General features: G+C 40.1%; 1 protein-coding gene and 1 long non-coding RNA gene across 4 annotated transcripts in view; one reads left to right on the plus strand and one right to left on the minus strand.

The window, feature by feature from the left end:
* Positions 1-7,186, plus strand: part of Sdhaf3 (succinate dehydrogenase complex assembly factor 3) — a 54,936-nt gene extending 47,750 nt beyond the window's left edge. For all 3 annotated transcript variants that reach the window (XM_052720803.1, XM_052720805.1, XM_052720804.1), the window contains one exon: positions 6,620-7,186. In XM_052720803.1, the coding sequence (XP_052576763.1) occupies positions 6,620-6,823 (204 nt within the window). In that variant the 3' untranslated portion in view covers positions 6,824-7,186. The remainder of the gene's footprint in view (positions 1-6,619) is intronic.
* Positions 393-23,022, minus strand: LOC128099114 (uncharacterized). Its single transcript, XR_008214433.1, has 4 exons — positions 22,056-23,022; positions 11,545-11,661; positions 5,240-5,422; positions 393-741 (listed from the first exon to the last, which is right to left on the minus strand). It is a non-coding gene; the product is annotated as an uncharacterized LOC128099114 (long non-coding RNA).
* Positions 23,023-25,236: the final 2,214 nt, after the last annotated feature.

Below are 25,236 nucleotides of genomic sequence, written 5' to 3' on the forward strand. Positions count from 1 at the left end.
GACTCATTGACTCTGATGCACTGTATCTGATGCTATGGCATTTTCATTTGTACATGTCTAATGCCACAGACATAGAATTCACGATAGACGAATGAACCATCTCTTCTCGAACATTCCCTTCGTATGCTGTTGACAAAGAACTTCCCATGCTCTTGCTCTTGTTCTCGTCTTTTTCTCAGCTGTGAGTCTGGAATTGGGTAACTACACTGGACAGAGGGACCTGGGGCCCAGCTTCATGGCTGCCTGAAAAACACACTCAGTGGTGATACTGGTGTTACATACATCCTGGCCTGTGTTCTGTGAATCAGTGCAGTTTAGGAGGGAAGAAATGGTGTATGTTATCATCTTATCCCAGTACATGCTGTAAAAAGAAAGGATATTCCGTCAGGGACTTGAAAAAGAACCAGAACTCACATTTATTATCACAGATACAAATGAGCCTCTGTGTGGAACTGAAATAGTCCTTTTTAGTGACTTAACAGAGGAGTTTCAGATCCCAAAGGTGTCTTTGAGTAGTTAGGCAGTTCTAGTCTGTAACTTTCGGGTCCTCCCAGGGGGGCGTGTTTCTGTTGACATTGCTCCTCAAGGAGGCGTGGCACTTTAAATCACTTTTCTGTGGAAAACTGGGAAATGAAGGCTGCACGTTTACATTCATTGTTCAGTTGACTGCTGACTAGAACCCTGGAATGACTGAATGCATTTGGGGCGAGGCATTTTCCACTAGGTCCAGTACTTTTCTTCCTGTTGAGAGTTTACAGAAAAGGAGTGCAAATTGGTTATCAAAAGTATCAGGAAATTGCTGTCATTTTAACTTTCCAGCAAACCCTGAGATGGCAGTACAATCTTTTCTCTTCTTTTCTGTTAAGGAAATTAGTAATTCAAATACAGAAAAATTGGAGCTAATCCTAGGCTGTATAGAGAAACACACTGCCTCAAAAAACAAAAACAAGAACAAAAATAAAAAATCCAGTAGCTTTTTTCCCCCTGGTGTATTATTCACCCTGTGTCATGGATTTGTTTTCTTGGACCAGTCTGTTGCTCTTTGACCCTTGTGCTTGGTGTCTGTCACCAGCAAATGTCTTCTTGTCTTAAACTCTGATCTTATTGGTGTCTTAGAAAACTGTGGCCCAGCTTTGTTCTTCAGAACCAGTCTTGGTGTTTGTGAAAGTCTATGAGGAATTTTATGTCTCTGCTTCTAGCTTATGGGCAAGGCAGCATCCACCTAGTACTTCACACTATGGATATAAGTTCTAATTTAGTGAGTGAAAAAGTATCAGAGTTCACCAGCTAAAGTGACAAATCTGGAATCTTGGGCTCCTACTGAGGAAATTTCTCTTCAGTCTGCTTTAAAAATGTCTTACTTAGGTTTTAAAATGTTTGAGGTAGAAGAAATTATGCTAAGGTGTTTAAGAAGAAAACCACTGGTACATGCTGGCCAGAAAGCTAGGAAGAAACGGTGAAATGCTTAACTAGCGGGCAAAAAAAAAGGACCAAACAAGATTAATTAATAGCAAGAGTTAGTAAAGGACAAAGTTTTGTCACCCAGGCTGTCATTCTGCTCTCATTAGAATATAAATGGTTCATGGCTGAGAAAAGAGAGTCTCAACAAAACTAGTTTTCTTCTTTGAACCCTAATAAACCCACAAGAAAACTATCTGAGGGTTATTTTAGAAGATGAGACAAGAACAGACAAGATTTGAATCTGAGCAAAATACTACCTTGTTTCTTTACTGATTCACAAAATTAATTTAGATTTAACCTTGCACACATGTGTACTCATGAGAGCTATGATTTTTTTGTTGGTAAAGCAATGTATGGTATGTGTATCACATTTTCTTTATTCATTTATCAGTTGATGGCCATTTATACTGATTCCCTTTCTTTACTATTGTGAAAAGCATAGTGATGATGAATATGGATGTGCAAGTGTCTCTTTAGTCAGATGTAGAGCACTTTGGGTATATGTAGTTGGATGTTTCCTGTCCCAACTGCCTGTTTCCAAATACCTGGTAGTTGCTTCCCAAATTAACACACAGAGGCTTATATTAATTTTAAATGCTCGGCTGACAGCTCAGGCTTATTACTAACTAGCTCTTACACTTGAATTAACCCATAATTCTTTCCTATGTTTAGCTGTATGGCTTGGTATCTTATCTTTCTCAGTATGGCATTCTCATCTTGTTTCTCTGCGTTGGCCAGCAACTCTCTGACTCCCATTGCATATGGCTGGCAACTCCAGACCCCGCCCTTCTCCTTCCTATCATCCTTAGTTTGGTCATCCAGCCTATACTTCCTGCCTGGCTACTGGCCAATACAGGAGGATTATTCCACAGCAGGTATATGCTCAGGAGTAATGTACTTCTTCTACTTGGAGTTCTTTGAGAAGCCTCCACACTGACTTCTATAGTAGCTGCACTAGTTTACACTCTTGTCAACAGTGTGTGATCGCTCTGCTACCTGAGGAAGAACTATGATTCTCTTTGGTTCAAGATATCAGTCATTGGTGTCATCTAAATGCTCAGTTAGCTTTTTTCTTAGACTCTAGAATGACTGGAGCTGAGGACCAAAGGATATTGTAGCTCATGTGCAGGGTTTTTCTTGCCCTTCAGGTAGATTTCCCTGGTGTGGTAACCTGCTTACAAAGTTTATACTTGAAAACTGTATCTGGATACTTCTAAATTGCTGTCCTGATTTTTTGTTGGTGGAAACAGCCTTTCTACTTAAAATTTCCACTGAGGGGCTGGAGGTGGCTTAGTGGTTTATAACACTTTACTACTGCTTGCTCTTGGGCTGGGTTCTGTCTCCAGCAGCTGTCGGGCAGCTCACAATTGTTTGTGGCTCCATTTCTAGGGGTCCCTCTGATGCCCTCTTCTGGCCTCTGAATGCATGTGGTGCACACACATAAACTTTGACACACGTGTTCACATAAATCTAAAAAATTCATATTTATTATATGTGAAATGTATTTCTAGTGTCCCCAAGAATAATGCTTTAAAAATGTAAACATTAGAGTGTTATTTTAAAGTATAAACCAAGTAAAATATTCTGAAATTACAGGTACTTAAGTTCATAAGCTTATGAAAATTTTAAACCTATCAAAGAGCAAGTAAGATGTTGACTTTTACAGTACATTTTAGATCACTCTTCAAAGTGCACCTGAACTTCCACTCTGGTCTTTTTCCCCTGTGTCCCTCCAAAGGCAGTTGTATCTTGGTGTTGCTATCTTTCCCCCCCATGTTTATTGTTCTATTTTATACATTTGGAGGGGGCAAATTCAAGATAGGGTTTTGTTGTGTAGTTCTGACTGTCCTGGAACTCCACGGACCAGGCTGACCTCGAACTCACAGAGATCCACCTGCCTCCCAGGTGCTGGGATTAAAGGTATGTACCACCACCACCACCCAGCTTATTGTATAAGTGTTCATAATTGTAAATAACTACTGTTTTCTACAAGATTTTTACTTTTCCAACATTTAGAATACAGTTTTCATAAGCATAGTTTTCTTTTACTTTTCCTCTGTTTTGGAAGTTGGGTTTTTTTGTTTTTTTTTTGTTTTTTTTTTTTGGTTTTTCGAGACAGGGTTTCTCTGTAGCTTTGTGCCTTTCCTGGAACTCGCTTTGGAGACCAGGCTGGCCTCGAACTCACAGAGATCCGCCTGGCTCTGCCTCCCGAGTGCTGGGATTAAAGGCGTGCGCCACCACCGCCCGGCGGAAGTTGGGTTTTTAATATCTATTCTATTTTTAATTATGTGAGAGGCTATGTAGAATTTGAGAAGAGGGTGTTATGCCTCCTGGCACTGGAGTTAAAGGCAGTTGTGAGATGCCCAACATAGGTACTGAGATCCAAACTCGGGTCCTCTGGAAAAGCAGGAAGCACTCTGAATGGCTAAATCATCTCTTTGGTCCCTGCATTTATTTATTTTTGATATATCATTCAAAAGTTCGTTTTTCTGCCTCATTCTCTTTTGGATTTCCAATTAAGTGTATCTTTTGGCATTTCCCCACATATCATTTATTCATTTGCATTAGTTCTTCCTCTTTTTATAACAGAGTAATAACTAATATATTTTCAAGATCATGAGTCTTTATTTCCCTGTTTGCTGTAAATATATTTCAAAAACTGGATGCTGTATTGGAGATCTAGAGTTCTTTTAGTTTCTCGTCTGCTGAGATCTTGCACACTTATTTACTATAACCATATTCTCCTTTATATACTTGTAATAGCTCCTTTAAAATCTGTTTCTCAGCTGGTATGCCGTACATATCTCTGTCCCAGTACTCAGGAGACAGAGTCAGGGGTATGAGGAGCTGAAGGCCATGCAAGGCAGCCAGGGAGTTTGAGGCCAGCCTGGGCTACAGAATGAGACCCTCTCTCAGAAAGCAGAAGTAAGAAGATCTTTTTTTCTGTTGTTTGAATCACATTTTTCTGTCCATTAGTGTCCTTTTGTGCTCCCAACACTATAAGCAATGCATTGTTAAAACATTCCTCTGTCTTACTAACACCTAGTGATTTCACTTTACCAGGCTGTTAATCTGTCAGAACTCGAATTCCATACTCCTTCTGCCCTTTGACAAGCAACAGCTGAAGCATCTGTTATGTCCCTTTGCTCTAGCCAGGCAGCTCATCTCCATCCCGAGCATGCATGGCTAACACGTAGCCAGTGACTTCTGAAGTTTACTTGCAGATTGAGCATGCCCTTCAGTAGCCCTTTTTGCTCCCCACAGTTTCCCCTTCTCTCTCTCACTTGCTGTGGGCATCCCAAATTGTCTTCTGATGCCTTGGTGATACTGCAGGTCACTATCCAGATTCTAGTCCCACAGCACCAAACGTGGTCTTCCTTTAGACAGAAAATTGGAAAATGTCGAATCTAAGTGGCTGCCTCCTCCTAAGTACTTGACTGCATAGACTTGAATCCTTTGTCAGAAACCAGTGAGCCATGTCTGAAAGGTTTATTTATGGACTGTCATCTCATCTCAATTGTCATTAGTGTGACATGTCTATTCTCAAGCCAATACCATGCTGTTTTATTTACTGTAATTTTGTAATGAGTTTGAAAATTGATGTCTTCCAATTTTTGCTCAGGTTTCTTTTGCCTATTCAAAGCCCCTTTCATGTGAGTTTAACCTTTTCTGTTTCCTTAAGTGTGCTCTTTAGAGTCCCCCCCCCCTTTTTTTAAAAAGAGATTAATCCATGTTGGTACAGAGAACTTACCTGTAATAGCTGTACTTCTTTGCTTACCTTATTGTGTTACTTCTTTACAGTCCATTGTTTGAATACACTTTCTCCTCGTGAAATAGAGCTAGGCTGTTTCTAGTGTTTTTCTTTAACCAGTGATATCTCTCTGAACATTCTTGTGTGTGCTGTTTGTTCACAGGACTGAAAGCTTCATCAGAATCCCTTTCAACCGTGGGTAGGTTTCACCTGCCAGGGACACAAGCAGTATTAGAGACATTATTGATTAGAGGGATGGATGCTACTAGCATTTAGTGGTAGAGGCCAGAGATGTTCCAAACATTCAACAATATAAGACAAAAGCTGTCATGCACAGCAAAAGAATTAACCAAATTATCCAAAAGTCCTAGTTGAGCCCAAATTGAGAAACCCTGTTTAGTAGAGTTGATGACATTTATGTTATGTGGCATTTTATTAGGTGAATTTTGGTAAAGTATGGAGAAAATACTGCTAATGTAAGGAAATGTGTGGAATGAAAACCGAAGTTCCTTCAGTGATGCTGGCAATGTAATAGTTGTGAACAACTCAAATGTCTCATCCAGGTTGAGCAGCATCAGCAGCAGCAGCAGCAGATTTTACCAGTTCCTTTACCTACCCATTGTGAGCACAAAATCCTTAACTTTGTGAACTGGAAAATGTTGGTGCATCCGCCTCCCTTTGGAGGAAGAGTCTTTTTTAAAAAAGACTGCAGATAGTGACACTAAAAGCAAAATTATACCATGAGATGTAAAGATATTACTCTCCATGAAGATGAATGTTAAGTACTTAAAGTTTGTTTAAAAGGTTTCTATTTGTGTAGTGCTTAAAATGTTTAGGTGAAAAGAGAGGACTAGCCTTCTCCCTGGATTTTAAGGCCCACTTCTGAGCTTTTACGGCCCCTTTGAAATCTGAAGAAATGGTATGGCTCCAGAAACATGTGTACTTAGGTGGGCATGATGTTGTACATGGTCTTGGCTGATGGCAATGCATACTTTTTTTTTTTTTTGGAGGGGGGTGCTCTGTATTGTCCTGGCTGTCCTGGAACTCGCTCTTAGATCAGGCTGGCCTCGAACTCCCAGAGATCTACCTGCCTCTGCCTCCCAAGTGCTGGGATTAAAAGCATGTGCCAGAAGGCAGCAATGCATGCTTCTACAGCAGACCTCTGTCATTGATTTGCAGATCAAGGATGCTCCTAAATGTCTGTAAAACCTTTGGAAGGCTAAAAATAAGATCTATTTGAAATCATGTCTGAAGAATAAAACCATGACTTTGTATCTTTTTAATCAACTGCAGAAAATTTAGTGATGGAGCCCAACTGGTGATTTGGGATGTAGAAACTTCAGTAATCCATGACTCAGTGAGCCTTCATGTTTTCAGTCTCTAACTGCTCCTGTCTCTCTTTACTAGGCATATGCAGCGGTGTTACAGCAACAAGTTAAGGACAGCAGACAAAGTTCAACAGGAGAAGCTTGCTTTGGCACCTCTCTCCCGGAAGAAAAACTCAATGACTTCCGTGATGAGCAAATTGGACAATTGCAAGAACTGATGCAAGAAGCTACTAAACCCAATCGGCAGTTTAGTATCACTGAGTCTACAACACCAAAATTGTGATTCATAAATCTTAACAATGCATGTGAAATTGATAACTTCTTACCTCTTCTATCATTGGCTCTTTAAATATATCCCTTCAGCTTTAATGGAATAGCCTCATTTTTGGACAGTAGGAATGATATATGGATCAAGATCACAAATGACACACTGTGCCATCACTGGAATAACATATTTGCTGTATGGAATGTAATTTTGTGGAATTTAATTTTTGGACTAAAAGATGTAAAAAGGAACACACTTTGGAATTGCACTGAAAATTTCTTTTTTGTATATGAATTTGTTTTAAATTCTATTCCCATCAAGCATTAGCTCATGGTTTGTTTCTAGCTTCATCAGTTAAATAAATATAGATGTGGAATTCCAGTAAGTTTCATATTAGATGTGTTGTCATTCTGAAAGTCCCACCATGTCTCCTGGCTATCACTCAGAACATTCTTTTTGAGTCACTCACAGTGAAATTTTTAAGAAAAGCTTTAAGATTCAATTTTTGAGAATTTCAGTTATTGCCTAAAGGTTGGGGAGATGAACAATACTATGTTGACTTATAAACTTACAAACCTATCAAAACCTGCATGTAGACTAGGCAACCTATTGGATACCGGAGTGACAGAAGTTGGACCAGGGAGCTAGCTCAATTGGTAAAGTTTGTTGTGTGCAGATCTCTGGTACCCACATGAAGAGTAGGCATGGTACTGCCCCTTTGTTATCCTAGCAATGAAAAAGGCAGGCAGGCCCATCCCTGTGGCTCGCCAGTCAGTACAGCTGAATCAGTGAGCTCCAGCTCAGTGAGAGACTTGCTCTCAAAAAGTGGAGATCAAGAGGAGGATGGTTCTATAGACTGACTACATGTGACACCTTTGTAAGATAGGTTCTGTAGAGGATAAGTGTCTGGGGGAGGATGTGGTGTGGTCTAGGTCACCAGGCTATTAACCACATCCGATCCCAGCCTTCTAGGCTGATAACAGGTTGTGTGTCTCTTCCTTTGAAGGAACAACCCAGTGTGTTTAACATTCCAGGTTCACCTAGTGCTTATGTGAGCACAAGGACCTCCATGCCTCTCACACAGAACTAAACCTTATTTCTAGAATTCAAGTCTGGTTTTCAAATTATATGTGATATTTCCAATCATATTAAAAATTAAACTTATTTTTCTTCTCTTTTCAATAACTGAATGATATTAACATATACCCAGTTCATCAGTTAATCTAATTGAACTTAGATTTTACTTTTCCCTCGAGGCTTGCTTATTAGGAATTCTGAGGCACCATGTGGTAGGTTGCCAAGTAGCCCTAGTTCTCTGCCACTCTTGATAGCCATCTCTGTCTGTAAGTAACTTTGTAGCTCCTTCCTCCCACATTTACCTGAGCTGGCCCTGAAACTTGGTTTGCTCAAAAGAACAGATGTGTGGTCTAGACCCCAAAGCCTGGCACACTTCCAGGCTTTGAATAGACATGGAGAATAGCACAGAAGGGAACAATGCAGCCAGTGAAACAATGCAGCCAGTGTAAATTTGGATATTTGAAAGGAGAGCACTAGTATTTGTAGACAAATTTCTAAACAGTCTTAGTAAATAAGAAACACAGAGCCAAATACAGGGGTAATAGCTGAAGAGATCAGAGAAATAGCAAAGAGCCACTGACTAACCCTAACTTACCACCAAACTGTAGCTTCCCAAGAGAGAGCTTCTTCCTGTCCAACCTGTGCCTTTATTGCCTGCTGTGGGATGGTCTGTATGTCAAATGTGTTGCTGATTGGTCAATGAATAAATCACTGATTGGCCGTGGCCAGGCAGGAAGTATAGGCGGGACTAACAGAGAGGAAAATTGAGAGAACAGGAAGCTGGAGGGGGAGACACTGCCAGCCGCCATGATGACAAGCCGCATGTGAAGTACCGGTAAGCCACAAGCCACGTGGCAAGGTATAGATGAATAGAAATGGATTAATTTAAGCTGTAAGAACAGTTAGCAAGAAGCCTGCCACGGCCATACAGTTTGTAACCAATATAAGTCTCTGTGTTTACTTGATCGGGTTTGAGCGGCTTGGGACTGGTGGGTGAGAGAGAGATTTGTCCTGACTGTGGGCCAGGTAGGAAAACTCCAGCAACAAATGGCGTCCAACGTGGTGGCAAGAGTTTCCACCTAAAACCTGAGAAAAAAGATTCTAAAACGGAGCGAAAAACAGCTTCCTAATTGTCTCTCTCAAATGAGCGGCAGCTGCCGGTTTGAGCTACTGGCGGGTTGCTGGCGTGCGCTCGACCTGCAGTATGGCGGGAATGAGGCCTCTGCAAGTGGCACATTAAGCTGCATTGTGGATTTAGCCTTTGCTAGTACAAAACAAAAAAAGAGGTTTCTGGGCTACACACTGCTTGGATAAAAGCATAGACCCACGATGGTTCCCAGAGCTGGCGGTAAGCATACTGCCGCCATGTTGGGAAGCTGAGGTGGGCGGAGCCAGCAGCCACAGCTGCTGCAGCTTAAAGCAATAGATTCACAATAAGACAGATTCAGATGTAATAGTTTAAAATGTGTGTAAAATATACGTAGGCTTGAAAGAGACAAAAAAGGTGATATATACAGTATAGAAACAAATACATAGTTTTAAAAAATAAAGTCTTTAAAGAGACAGTAAAATTAATATAAAAAATAAGCCACGTGAAGATGAATATTACACAGAGAATCTGGATTGTGTTGTCTTTGGGATTCTTAACTACAGAGAGATATTTGATTGTAAAGGAAGCTGAGTTAAACCAATATACATATTTTAAAGGTACCTTGACTTCAAAATTTGGATATAAGGATATGTTGCTTTGGAAAGGAGATTCTGCTTTTGTTCCCACAGAAAGCCAGAGGCTATGGATTTGTTCCAGAGTAAGATACATCAGGTTTGACCAACCAAGACCCCCTGAAAGGTCTCCGATGACACCATGGCCCAGATGATCCAACATCCAGAACCGTTTCAAGGCAACTGGCTCAGACGAATACACCCTCATGGACTACTCCATAATCCTAAAATGTTCTTTGTGTCCCCATAAGATACAGCGCCCCCCTCCAGCAGGAAGTAGTAAGAGAAGCTACGCCCAAATTCCCAAATATACCAAGCTGACTTTGGAGATGTGTAAAGGTTAAAACCTTCCTTTTTAAGAAAAGAAAACGGGAAGTGCTGTGGGATGGTCTGTATGTCAAATGTGTTGCTGATTGGTCAATGAATAAATCACTGATTGGCCGTGGCCAGGCAGGAAGTATAGGCGGGACTAACAGAGAGGAAAATTGAGAGAACAGGAAGCTGGAGGGGGAGACACTGCCAGCCGCCATGATGACAAGCCACATGTGAAGTACCGGTAAGCCACAAGCCACGTGGCAAGGTATAGATGAATAGAAATGGATTAATTTAAGCTGTAAGAACAGTTAGCAAGAAGCCTGCCACGGCCATACAGTTTGTAACCAATATAAGTCTCTGTGTTTACTTGATCGGGTTTGAGCGGCTTGAGACTGGCGGGTGAGAGAGAGATTTGTCCTGACTGTGGGCCAGGTAGGAAAACTCCAGCAACAATTGCCTTCCTGTTCTGCCTTCTCATTGGCTCTAATCTAAGCCCAGCCACATGACTTCCTTGTCACTGCCTGTCTATACAGACCTCCTGGTCTCTATGGTTGGGTACTGGGATTAAAAGCATGTGTCACCACACTTGGCTGTGTCCTTGACCACACAGAGACTCTGCCTGCCATGTGATTGGATTAAGGGCGTGTGCTACCACACCTGACTTCTATTTATGGCTCGCTATGTGACCTCTGATCTCCAGGCAAATTTTATTAACATACAAATAAAATCACATTTCAGCACAAATAAAATATCACCACAAGTATTGGTTAATTTTAAGTATGAGTGTGACTTGTAGCATAACCATTTAAAATGGCCATTCAGAAATTAGTATATAAATTTGTAGCTAATAGCAGAGAAAATGAAATAGTAAAAATACAAAATAAGAGTAAATAGATGCTCTGATTTGATAGTGGTTGTCTCCTCTGAAACTCATGTTAGAGGCTGATCCTCATGAGATACTGGAAGGTAGAAAGAACCAGAAGTGTGCCTTTGGGAGGGCCTCAAGGATTAGACAGAATCAGCAGGATGGAGCTCCCATGACTGAATATTGGTGACTATAAGAAGAGACAAGGACAGGCCACGAGGCGTCCTCCTCCCTGTGATAACCTCAGCTTCCTTGGGTTCTGTTAGTAAGAGGCCATCCACCATCAGATGCAGCCCCTCCACCTCTGACCAGGACTGTGAGCCAAAGTAATCTCTAAAAATAGGCACATTGATACTGTGATGTTAGCCACAGAAAAGGAATACAGTGATCGATATAACTCAAGATGTCATTAATTGTGTTTGTTATAGGTAAAGGACAAGTTATCCAGTTAAAGGAAGTTTTTAAGTGGTTCAAGAATGAAATCAATTTATCCTATTATGAAAATTGCATCAGAAGCATAATATAAAGATTGAACATCATACAAACCAAAAGAAAACTGAAATATGTACAAATATACACATGTACACACACATATGTGGGTACATATATATGTGTGTGTGCACATATGTATGGTAAAAGTTATAGCAAAAACACTGTTACAAGTTTACTAGAAAGATAATGCAAAGTTTTGTTTACTTGGTAAGAGAATGGTTAAGCAGCACCATACTTTAGAAAGTTAACCCAATTCCCGATAACTCACGTGTCAAAGAAGAAACCAGGAGTGTAACTGGAACTCTTCACCAGTGAAAATGCCCAATAAGATGTAAGGGCTGCAGCTAAAACAGCACTTGGGGTAAGCTGATCCACTTCAGCGTGTCTAGCAGATACAGAGAAAGGTTGTATATGAGAAGTATGTATCTCAGCCAGGCAGGGTGGCAGACACCTGTAGTTCCAGCACTTGGGAAGAGGTGGAGGCAGGAAGATCAAGAGTTCAAAGTCATCCTCAGCTAAAAGGTAAGTTTGAGGCCAGCCTTGGCTACGTGAGGGACCCTGTCTCAAAAAACTAAAAGGAAATAACTATCTTAGTAATTTAGAAAAACACAAATTCAGAAGGAAATAAGGATTAAACCAAAAGGTTTACATTTAAAAAATTGATTTTTAAAACAGTCTACAACTAATCATATCCCCTGGTAGACCCCTAGAAATGTTAACAGAAAGAAAAAGTAACCCATACAGGAACAAAGGAGGATACAGCTATTTCTGTTGGTATGATATTATAAAGAACTTAAAAGCAATGTATTTGTAACATCCAGAAGAAATTGACAAACTTTTCAAAGCAACCTACCAAAATAGATACACACACAGAGAGAAAAGAAAAAAAATTGTTGCTACAGCAATGAAAGCCATTTAGTCAAGGGTTTACAGTGATCCCACAAGAAAAATCCACATTGAAGTAATTTTGGGATGAGCACTGCCAAGTATGAAGAAATAATCCTCAACTGAAGCTTTTTCACTGAGCAGAAGGAGAGGCGGACTCCCCGGTTCCCTTTATCACACACCCAGGGAGAACGAGGAGGGAAAACTAGCAGCCAGCTTTACCTAGGAAGATGAACGCAAAAATCCTATTATCGAGACAAATCCAGCAAATGACAACTCATCACCTGGTCGGTTTGTGCCAAGAATCCAAAGCTGTACCTACATTGGAAAATCATTACTATCATATCCCCACATAATGAAAGGCTAGTTAATCATGATCAGTTGAGAGGTACAGAAAAAGCGTTTGTTAAACATGATTAAAAAAAAAAATCTCTTAAATTGGGTATGAAGGGCACTTGAGTCCAATTAGAGGATTTCTCCAGATAGCTGTATCAAACATGAGTCTTTGGCAGCCACCACTTTTGAGATTGAGGGAAAGGCAAGGATGTTTATTATTACTTACTTTCAAGTCAAAATCTAGCACTGTCTGATAACATGAGATTTAATACAGAAAATTAAACAGTTAAAGTTATTAGAATGAATAAGGCACTAATGTTTGCTAGATGCAAATACTGCTTTGCAAAAATCAACTGCATTGCTCTAGAATGCAGCAAATATGGAAAAGTATTTCTGTCAACAAATAGACTAAAAGATATCCAAAACTCTGGAGGAAATTGTGTAAGTTTCTTTAAAGATCTGCAGACTTGGAGGTGCTCAGTGCTCAAGATTAGAAGTTTGAACATTGCAAGCATCTCAATTTGTCTGCAAATGTTGTATACTTTCAAAACATTAATTATAACAAGTGCAAACGTTTTCATTCTTAAATGATTTTTACCTTAAATTTTACATAAAAGTATAAAGCACCAGGAATATCAAAGTCATTTTTTAAAAATAAGATTTTTTTATTTGAAAATAGATTTTTCATAAAATACATTCTATTTATCGTTTCTTCTCCTCCAAATCCTCCCAGTTCCTCCTCAATTCCCCTCCCATCTGAATCCACATCCTTTCTGTCTCTCCTTAGAAAACAAACAGGCACCTTAAGGAATAATAATAAAATAAAATCAGATAAAATAAAACCAAAAAAACGAGAATAGGACTAAACAAACAACAGAAGAAAAGGAGCCAAAGAAAAATCATGAGAAACACATAGAGATGCAGAGACACATACATTCACACACACAAGAATCCCATACAAAAAAGCTGGAAACTGTAATTCATATGCAAAGGACCTGTAAGATTAAAAAAATGCCCTGACACAACATTATGAGACAAAGAGCCTCCAAATATGCCTTTGAGTTAGTTTTGTGTTGGCCATCTACTACTGGACACAGAGCATACCTTTAAGATTGGTTTGTTCTCAATGAGACTCCCTTGGAGAAAACTAATTTTTCACTTTGAAATGACTATCAATTGGAGATGACTTCCAGGTTAGGGATGGGGCATGTGTCCAATTCTCTTTTTAACTCTAGGTTCTTATCTGGGACAGACACATGCAGGTCCTGTGCATGCTGCCTCAGTTGCTGTGAGTTCATATGTGCATCCATTGCACTGTATGTAGAAGGTTTTGTTTCCTTGCTGTCCTGCATCCCATCTGACTCTTAACACTTTCTGCATCTCTTCAGCAGGGTTCCCTGAAACATGAGGGAAGGGATTAGATGGAGACATCCCATTTAGGGCTGAGTGTTCTAAGGCCTCTCACTCTCTACATATTGTCTGGCTGTGGGGCTTTGTATTTCTTCTGTACTTCCTCTGCTGCTGGAGGAAGGCACTCTGAAGATGGCTGAGCAAGGCACTGATCTATGAGTACAGCAGAATGTCCTTGGAAGTCATTTTATAACTACATTCCTTTAGCAGAACAATAGTATTTGGTAGGTTCCTGGCCTATCTAGTCTCAGGTTCCTGGATGAGACACTGGAGCAGGGTCAAGCATGGGTTCCATTTCCTACAGTGGGCCTTAAGTCAAATCTGATATTGGTTGATTACTCCCATAAGCTTTGTGCCACTATTGCCCAAGCATATCTTATAGGCAGGTCATCATTGTAGATCAAAGAGTTTGTAGATGGGTTGGTATTTACCTTTCTCCTTTGGTAAACTGCAAAATACCTTCTAGTACCATGATGAACACTATCTGTAGTAGTCAAGGCTCTCTAGGTAGGCACCAGCTCTACTGCTCTGTTTAATGAGTTGTGTGAGTGTTGTCTTCAGCAATAAGGCTTCACTGTCAGCTGGTGGGGATCAACCAACAGCTTTGGCAATATCTTGGGTTGTTTAGGCATTCCTTTAGGACTTCTTTGGCCAACAGCTCAATTAGATGTAACCCATCCTGGTACTGGAAACTCCATTTGGTGATGACAGACATTTAGTTAGGACTCTGTCTTCTGCATTATTTGGTGGTTTCATTTAGATTGACTTCATATATGTATACACTTTAGGAAGCTTCTACTGTATTAGATATCCACATGACCCTTCCAATGGCCCTTAATTTTAGCTATCTCTCCCTGCATTTCTTTGCTCACCTCCCTTTTCCCTCACCACCCAGTTTGATCCTCCTGTCCCTGTTACTCCACTTTATCCATCCATAACTATCTATTTCCCCTTTCTAGGGAGATCCATTCCTCCCTCCAGTGCCTTACTCTACAGTGAACCTCTATGGTTATATGAGTTGTAACTTGCTTGTCAATGACTTAACAGCTAACATGTACATATAAGTGAATGTATACCCTATTTGTCTTTTGAGGTCTGGTTTACCTTTTTTTTCTAGCTTCATCCATTTTCCTGCATATTTCATGATTTCATCTTTTTAACAGCTGAGTAATATTCCCTTGTGTAAATATTCCACATTTTCTTTATCCATTCACCCATTGACAGACATCTAGGTGTTTCCAGTTTCTGGCTATTCTGAGTAGAGCATCAATGAACATGATTGAACAAGTGTCTCTGTGGTAAGATGAAACATCCTTTAGGTATATGCCCAAGAGTAGTAAAACTGGATCTTGAAGTAGATTGAGTCCCATCTTGAGGAACTCCCACATTGATTTCCATAGTGGCTATATAAGTTTGCACATCCACCAGCAATGGATGGGTGTCCTTGCCAGCATGAGCTGTCATTTGTTGTGTTGATCTTTGCCATTATGAATGGTGTAAGATAAAGTCTTAAAGTAGTTTTGATTTGCATTTCCCTGATGACTAAGGATGTTGGACATTTCTTTGTAAGTGTTTCTCAGCCATTTGAGTTTCTCTCTCTCTCTCTTTTTTTTTTTTTTTGGAGAATTCTCTGTTTAGATCTGTACCCCATTTTTAAATTTGGTTATTTGCTTTCTTGATATTTAGTTTTTAAATTTTGTATATATTTTGGATATTAATCACTATTGGATGCTTAGATAGTAAAAATCTTTTTCCATTCTGTGGGCTACAACTTGGTTTGAATGACGGCTTCCTTTGCCTTATAGAAGCTTCTCGGTTTCATATGGTCTCACTTATTGTTGATGTTAGTGCCCATGCTATTAATGTTCTGTTCAGAAAGTCTTTTCCTGTGCCAATGAATTCAAGGCTATTCTTCGTTTCTCTTCTATCAGGCTCAGTATAGCTAGTTTATGTTGAAATCTTTGATCCAAATGCAATGAATTTTGTTCATGGTAATAAATATGCATCTAATTGTGTTCTTCTACATGCAGACATCCAGTTTGACCAACACCATTTGTTGAAGATGGTGTCTTTTTCCATTGTGTATTTCTGGCTTCTTTATAAAAAATGAGGTGTCCATAAATGTGTGGACTCATTTCTGGGTCTTCATTTCTTTTCCCTTGATCAACATGTCTGTTTTTCCCCCTAATATTATGCTTTTGTTTTTTACATGCTCTGTATTACAACTTGAAATTAAGGATGATGACACCTCCAACAGTTCTTTTATTATTCAGGATTGCTTTAGATATCCTTTTTGTGTGTGAATGTGTGTGTTTCCATATGATAATTCCAAGATAATTTAAAAACTTTGAAAGAAAAGCCTCTGAGGCTATTTTGAAAGGTGTTGTTACCCTGATTTCTTTTGTCATTTGTATACAAGAAGGCTACTTAAATTTTATATATTAATTTTGCATCCAGCTATTTTGCTGAAAGTGTTTTTATCAACTGTAGGGGGTTCCTGGTTGAATTTTTAGAGTCACTCATGTGTAATATCATATCATCTGCAAATAAAGATACTTGATTTCTTCTCTTATTTGTATTCTCTTGATCTTTTTCAATTGTCTTGGTGCTCTAAGACCTCAAGTACTATATTGACTAGGTATGGAGAAAGTGGACAACCTTGTCTTGTTCCTGAATTTAGTGGATTGCTTTGAGTTTCTCCCCATTTAATTTGGTGTTGGCAATTGACTTGCTGTATATTGCTTTTATTATGTTTAGGTATGTCCCTTGCACCCCTAATCTCTCCAGGACTTTTATCATTGAGGGGTGTTATATTTTGTCAAAGGCTTTTTCTACATCTAGTGAGATGATCATGTGGTTTTTGTCTTTCAGTTTATAAGTTGGATTACATTTATTGATTTGCATATGTTGAACTTTACATGCGTCTCTGGGATGAAGCCAAATTGATCATTGTAAATGATACTTTGATGTGTTCTTGGATTTGGTTTGCAAGTATTTTATTGTGAATTTTTGCATCAATGTTTTATGAGGGAAATTGGTCTATAATTCTCTTTCTTTGTTGGATCTGTATGTGGTTTGAGTATCAGGGTAACCATGGCCTCAGAAAATGAATTGAGCTATGTTCTTTTGTTTCTATTTTGTGGAATAATATGAGGAGTATTGGCATTAATTCTTCTTTGAAAGTCTGGTAAAATTCTGTACTAAACCCATCTGGTCCTCAGATATTTTTTGGTTGTGAGACTTTTAATGACTGCTTTTATTTCATTAGGGGTTATAGGTCTGTTTAAATTGTTTATCTTATCTTGATTTAATGTGGTAGGTGATAATATATTGAGAAAATTTTCCATTTCTTTTAGACTTTCCAATTTGGTGGAGTACAGGTTTTTTAAAGTATGTCCTTCTGATTCTGTGAATCTCCTTGGTATCTGGTGTTAGTTCCCATGTTAGTTTTTTATTTTTGTAATTTGTGAAAAGTTTGTCAATCTTTTGATTTTCCTAAGGAACCAACTCACCAACTGTTGGTTTCATTGATTCTTTGTATTTTTGTTGTTGTTGTTTGTTTCTATTGTATTGACTTTTGCTCTGAGTTTGATTATTTCTTGCCATCATTTCTTTTGGGTCTGTTTTCCTTTTTTTAATTGTTGTTGTTCTAGAGCTTTCAGGTGTGCTGTTAAGTTATTGGAATGACATCTCTCCAGTTTTTTTATGTAGGCACTTAGTGCTAGAATATTGCCTCTTAGAACTACCTTCATCGTATCCCATAAGTTTGATTATGTTGTGTTTTCACTTTCATTTAGTTTTGAAAAGTTTTTAATTTATTTTTAATTTCTCTCTTGACCCATTTTTTCATTCCATAGTGAGTTGTTCAGTTTCTGTGACTTTGTAAGTTTTTTGTTGCTGTTGATATCCAGCTTTAATCTGCTCTGTTCGCATAGGATGCAGGGTGTTATTTCAATTTTTTTTGAGTTGTTGTCCAAAGGAGTCCCATGGGAACCCCCAAACCCACCCAGCCAGTTGACTAGAGTATACGCTGCTCTCCACAAACTAAAGACAAGGCCCCACTGCTGAAGACAACACCTACACCACCCATTAAACATGGAAAAGTCAACATAGAGTCTGTGTGCCTACACAGACTTCACCCCCACATGCTAGCCTCGTTGGTACAGAAAGGTGCTCTGCATGCTACAAAAAGAGAAACACAAACACCAACACAGCCACAAAGTCTTTGATCTAGAGTGAGGTCTTGCCTGTGAGATATGCAAGGGCAATGGTGGCACAAACTTGTGTGAGTAACCAACGCACATTTAATTTGACTTAAGCCCCACTCTAGGAGAAAGAAACCATACCTGACAGTGCTTGGTGACCAAGAACCTGAGACTAAATAGCCAGGGACTTTGAGTAAAGCCAAATAACACTGTTCTAAAAACAAAAACAAACAATAAACATAGCAATCAAATTTCTCCTAAGGACGTTCTGCTATACTCAGTGCCTTCCTCAGCCATCACCAGAGAAGTTTCCTTTTGAAGCAGGTGGGAACAAATACAGAGATCCCCAGCCAGACATTATACAGAAAGTGAGAGACCTTGAGACACTCATCCCTAAATGGGATGTCGTCTCCATCAAGTCCGTCTCCTCAGGCCTCAGGGAGTCTTCCGGAAGAGGATGCAGGAAGAGTAAGAGTGAGAGGGGACACAGGACACTAAGAAAATAAACATTATTGACACATCTGAACTCACAGAGACTGTGACAGTGTGCACAGCGCCTGCCTGGGTCTGTACTAGTCTGTTTGTGTACATCATAGTTTCATTTTAGTGTTTCTATGGATTCCTGAGTGTGCAAACCTGTGTATCTCTCTTGGGCCTTCCTTAGGCTCCTTTCTTTCTGTTTGTTTGTTTTACCCAGTTCTAATGTGTTAGTGTTTGTTTTATCTTTATATTATTATATTATATTGCATTACATTATATTATATGCATTGTCCCTTAGATGCCTGTTTGTGTTCTATTGAGAGACAGAAAATAGGTGGATCTGGATGGGAGGGTAGGTGGACAGGATCTGGGAGTAGCAGAGGGAGGGAAAACTATAATCAAGATATATTATGATAGGAAAAAACTTTTCTTTTTTTGAAAGTATTTTTTTATTAAGAAAATTTTTCCATTCATGTTACACACCAATCAAAGATGTCCCTCTTCCCTCCTCCCATCTCCCCATCATCCCCCTCCTAACCCACCCCCACTCCTCCCTACAAGAAGACAAGGCTTCCCATGGGGAGGCACATCCAGTAGAAGCAAGTCCAAGCCCCTCCCCCTGCCTCAAGGCCACACGAGGTGTCCCATCATAGGTAGTGGGCTCCAAATAGCCTGCTCATGCACCAGGGATGGATTCTGATTCTACTGCCAGGGAGAGATGGTTCAGCTGTTAAAGCTTAGGCTCACAACCAAAAAAACTACTTTCAACAAAAGGAAAAAAATGTAAGTTGGTTTTTCAGTAAACGTTTGATGGCTTTTCGAATTTTCCTTCTAATCACTATTTTTATTCTCTTAGGAGACTTGGTAGAAGAAAGAGTAGACAGCCTTTATAGGAGAATTAGCTTCATATACAGTTCCTGAGTTGTCTATATGAAGAAGACAAACAGGTGTCTCTCACCACATTTCCAATTCCTTCATTTTCAGATTGCCATCTATTCAAATAACACATCCTGACTCTCAACACTAGTGAATTTTAAACAAAATTCATTCCTTTTTGCCTAATTTATTATTTGGAAATCTTTGAGCTATGTTAGAAATAATTATGAGCCTGTAAGAAATATTTTGTTGTTGAACAAATTAGAAGATTAACTTGTATTGGTTTAGTAAGAATAAAATAGGGTTGAATGTCAGATACTGCAAATTGCACACCCTTTAAGGGTTTCAAATTATCTTAGCCTAAAAGCTGAACAGAGATGAAAGTTGAATAATTGTTGCCAAGCAACTTGAAGAAAATAATGAAGTTCACAGTGATGTATAGCCAGTTCAGGCTGATACTCACATTGGAAAATCAAAAATGGAGCTCCACGAACAGTACCATTTTACATGTAAAATGTATGTCATAATGAACATGTAAGACAAGCTCGCTCAAATGCCATTTGATTTAAACATCAAACTAAAAGCACATCTAAATGAATTAGATTTAGACTAGTTGATATTTTATACCAATTTCTTATCCATTTATTTTATTTTTATTTAATTTTTCATGCAATTCATTCTGATCATGTTTTCTCCCTCCTTCCACTCCTCTCAGATACTTCCCACCTCCCTGTCCACCCAACTTCATATGCTCTTGCTCTCTCCATACAAACACACACACGCACACACACACAACAACAACAACAAAAATAACCAAAGAAAAGCAAACAAAACCAAATTTCTTTAGAGCAGAAAAGATGGGAGTTTGACCTTCAAGCTTAGCCTTGTGTCTTTTGGAGCCAAAGATATACCCCACATCATTTCATTGCTGCCCAGTCTCAGTTTTCCTACAGAGAAGGTGAGAATTTTGTTTTGTTCACTGACCCCATTGTAAGTTCTCAATAAATATATGTTTAATAAAATGTCTAAAATAGTGAATTGGAAAGGAATCATAGAAAATTGATTAATTTGGAAAGTCTCAAGTAGAAAAGTGGCTAAAGATGTCAAGAGAACTGTACAGGATGTCATTCTCAGGGTGATGGTCTTGGTCCTTGTTAATTTTGTCAACTTGGCATAAAGGGAGACACATCTGGGAAGAGAGACTCTGAGCTGAGGTGTTTATGGGGGCCCACAGAGACTCCTTAGTGTGGCCTTATTCCATGTTAACTCAAGGTCAGAAAGTCTGAGCTTGTTTTGCCCTGCAAGGCTGCATAATAGGATGTTTTGGCCAAAGGTGTGGTTACCAGGTGTCTTATACTTCAAGGCCTAATTACAGGATGCTTTGCCATAAGGCATGGCTACTAGACCTTTTGAGAATTAAGGAAGTATTTATGCTTTGCCGTAAGGCATGGCTATTAGGTGTTTTGAGAATTAAGGAGGTGTTTACCCTTGTCTGTACTTTGTACCTTGAACCATGGTGTCCTTGAGAGGGGGAGGTCTTTTGCCTCTCCCCTTGCTGGTGTATAAAAAGCCCATGAGGAATAAACTTGGAGCCACTGTAGTATTGACCCAGAGCCCTCCCGATGCTATTTTGTGTCTCTGTCTTTTTCTTTTATGCTGTCTACATCTCTATTCTTCATACCTATTATTACTTAATCCTCACTCCTCCCTTCAAGACTGTTCGACAGTCAGGCAGAACTCACCAGGTATTGCCTCTATCAGACTGTCTGAAGGCAAGTCTGTGGGGCATTTTTCTTGCTTTGTAATTGATGTGGGAGGTCTTAACTCACCATGAGCTGTGTCATGTGACCCCTGGCAGGTGGTTCTGGGTTGTATAAGAAAGCAAGGCACTAAGCAGCTTTCCTCTGTGGCTCCTGCCTCTGCTCTTGCTTGGCTTCCCTCAGTGACCAACTGTGATTGGAACACGTATGGAACATGCCTTTCATCCCCAAGTTGCTTTGGGTTGTGGTGTCTAAGACAGCAATGGAGAGCAAACTAGAACAGCAGCCAAGGAAGAACAAGTTTGTGAAGGTCTTAGTGGAGACAGGGTGGCACCCAGCAGAGACATTTGCTGTGCCGCTCCAGGTTACGCCTTCTCTGGCAAATGCATTGGCAGGTAGGCTTACAGAGGAAGTTGGGCCTGGGGATCCTGCTTGCTGGTGAGGCAGTCTTCAGACTGGAGTAGTAGTATGAAGTCTGCAGGGCTATGGCTGGTGGGGCCTCAGGAAATGAGTGGTTTGGAGTATAAGTTGTCTATATTCAGAGGACACAAGAAGCATGGGGGTTGGCAAGATGGCTCAGCCGGTGAGGGTACCTGCTGCCAAGCCTGGCAGCCTGAGTTCAAAAGCTGGGATCCACGTAGGGGAAGGAGAGAACTGGCTCCCTCAAGGTGTCCTCTGATCACGCCACAAATGCTGTGACATTTCTGCACCACCCCCAACTAAATATATATGGTTACAGAGTCAGTTATGGGGTGCAGATGGATAAAGGCTGGTAGCAGTTTCATACAAAAAGTGGGTTAGGATGTCACAAAGCCTGAGATACTCACTGTCCGTGTCAGCAGGGTTGTGGTCATTCATCCATGTCAGGCAACAGCTGTACGTTCCGCGTGTGCAGCCAGGGAAGAGAACATCCTAACATGTGCTCTTGGACACAATGCACCAGGAGAAAAAAGAAGTGAAATTGTAGCCCGAAGTTTCTCTGGTCCTGCCTGGCCCCACAGTCAGGATGAATCTCTCCCACCTGTATCCCACAGCCACTTGGTCCCAAGTAAACACACAGAGGCTTCTATTATTTACAACTGTATGGCTTATGGCTAAGAATTCTTGCTAGCTAACTCTTTCATCTTAGATTAACGCATTTTTATTCATCTATGTATTGCCACGTGGCTGCGGTAGTACTGGTCTGTTGGCATGTTCCTCCTTGGGCAGCAGGCTGGCGTCTCCTCCACCTCTGCCTTCTTCCTGTCTTTCTCTTGGATTTCCTGCCTGGCTATAACCTGACTTGCCATAGGCCAAAGCAGCTTCTTTATTAACCAATCATAGCAACACATATTCACAGTGTATAGAAAGACATCCTACAGCATGAAATAGTAGCACATAGGAATCAGAGAGGTAACCCTGCTTTGCAATGACCTTCCACCACTCTCCACAGAATGTCTAATAGTGTGCTTATTCCAAAACAGAAATGTTGAAGTCTCCATTACCATAGAAATGCTGATATTGGAGAGCAGTGGCCATATGCCAATATCCAGTGCACACAACTAACATCGATTGCTTATATCCCAGGCACTGGAATTCATCTAATTATTATACAGTTTCTACATCATTGTTATGTAGATTATTTTACGTAGATTACTTTAAAAAAAAAGATGTATTTATTATGTATACAGTATCTGTCTGCACACCAGAAAAGGGCACCAGATCTCATTACGGATCGTTGTAAGCCACCATGTGATTGCTGGGAATTGAACTCAGGACCGCTGGAAGAGCAGCCAGTGCTCTTAACCTCTGAGCCATCTCTCCAGCCCCTACATGGATTACTTAATATCATCTTCCTAAGATTTGTTCACTATAGATTTTTCTACCTTATAAATGAGCAGTGAAATACTTGTTATAAGTTAAATAGCTGGGATTCCACTTCTTTCGGTTTGTTATTCTATTATACTTTTTCCCAAATGAACAATGCAACTGGATTAGTAAAGATCATCAGTTGGTCAGTGCCTACTGCCTGTATCCTACCACGCAGCTTTGTAGACGCTTGCAGAACCCGTCCCTACTCAGAGGCTTCCATGTAGTTCATACACATCTCAGTATTCTCTTATGTACCTCTGCCTCAGTTCTACATGAAGTACTCCTTTCTGGTCATCTAAATAGTCATGCCTACAGATAGGAAAATCTGTACCAGAGTCTACTGTGTAGTGAGGCATGGAAGGCTAGTTAGCAAATGATAGATGATAACAATTCTTTCAAAAGAAGGAGATTATTAGATAATCTAAGGCCCTAAGGACCTGAGATCATAGAAATGGACCCTAAATCTGGACCAAAAAAAAGAGAGAGAGAAATACACTCATGTTACAAAGAATTATGTCCACTCTCTCCTGTTTTGTTCTTAGGATTCTGCCCACAGATCTCTTCTCACTCCACTCCCTTTGTATACTCCTCAAGCTCCTTTGGCTGATGTGACATGTATCTTCACTGTCCCCAGATCTCTGTCTCTAGGTCCAAAGTCTTTCCCATAAGCTCTACATCTGTGAATCTATCTGTCCATTGAACATCTACTGGAAGCTATCCCAAGCTCCAAAGACCACAGTTTAATACTCAGTCCATTCAAGAACTCTAACCTTGACCATCCTTGGGTGTTTGGACTTTTCTTCATGTGTTGGATGACCCAGATATCATTCCCAGATGATAAGTGTCATCTTTGAAAAGTACCCCTTTCTCTTTTCCATGTGAAACAAGTCCTTTCCCCTTCTTACCTTTATGCAGCCCTCCCCCATGTCCTGTGAATTCTCGTAGCTATTATTAATATGGTTTTCTATTATAGTTTCACCTGTTTTGTTCATGTTATTATCACATTTGTATTTCCTTTTTTATAAGATTCATTTATTTTTATTTATGTGTATGGGAGTTTTGCCTGCATGTATGCATATGCACCATGTGCATGTGGTGCCTGGGAGTCACCATAAGAGGGACTTGGACACCCCAGAACTGAAAATGATTACAGTTGTGAGCTGCCACTGTGCTGGAAACAGAACCCAGGTCCTCTGCAAGAAGAGCAGCCACCAGTCTATGCACGAATCATTCATATTTGGGCAGTCCTTTCCTGATTGCCACTGCTGTTGACCTCTCCAGTCTATTCTCTAAAGGGCAGTGGAGGTAATAAGTCTCAAATTTAAATTGGAATATGATTACTTCTCTGTTTTAAAAATCCTTCAATGTTATCTTATTTGGGGGGTAAATACAAACCCTTAATTGATACTGTAAATGCTCCATGATCCAGTCCATGCTTTTTATCACATAGAGTCCAGTCACAGGACAAAAACCAACAGAATTTAGCATGAAAAATAGTTGACAATTGGAAATTTGATAGAGAAAAAAAAAGGACCATGAGAGAGCACAGGGCCAGCAACTATAGGAAGCATCAGCTCAAGGGTGGAGGAACTAAATAGAAGGTGTTGAAATGACTAAATTTGTGAAGCTTATCAAGCCTGGCACAGATGAAATGCATCCCTCTGAGAAGGGCAAGGCATGGCTCACACAGCTATCACTTTGATAGACCATGATCGAACTGCTTTTGTAAGTGATAATAGAAAGTTTCCTTCAAACTTGCTACAAGAATGGGCTGCTACTTGTAGAACAAAGAAGTGAGACTGGGTGATGCTGATTGAGAGTAAGGGACAAACGATAACGGGAAGAGCCAGCCTCTTCCTCCTCCAACCAATAGCTTTCCTTCAGCACTCCTTGTTGCCAGAGCCTAGCAAAACCATTTGACAGGGCTGGGGGATATATCCAGGACTGCAATGCTGGCCTAGCGTGTGTGGGGTCTAGGTTCATTCCCCCAATACAGCAACCAAACCAAACAAAGTGAAACCTTCAAAATCGTTTGGCGATGCATAAATGTGATGTGAAGAAACCCAGCCTGAGAATGGAAAAGCAGTGTGGGGAAGGGAAGCTGAAGTCGAGCCAGAGTGATTGGCAGGGTCTCCCCTGTGCTTCCTCTTCATGTTC

This window comes from Peromyscus californicus, unplaced genomic scaffold (assembly GCF_007827085.1).
Source record: "Peromyscus californicus insignis strain IS unplaced genomic scaffold, ASM782708v3 Scaffold_6__1_contigs__length_162567912, whole genome shotgun sequence".
NCBI classification, from domain to species: domain Eukaryota; kingdom Metazoa; phylum Chordata; class Mammalia; order Rodentia; family Cricetidae; genus Peromyscus; species Peromyscus californicus.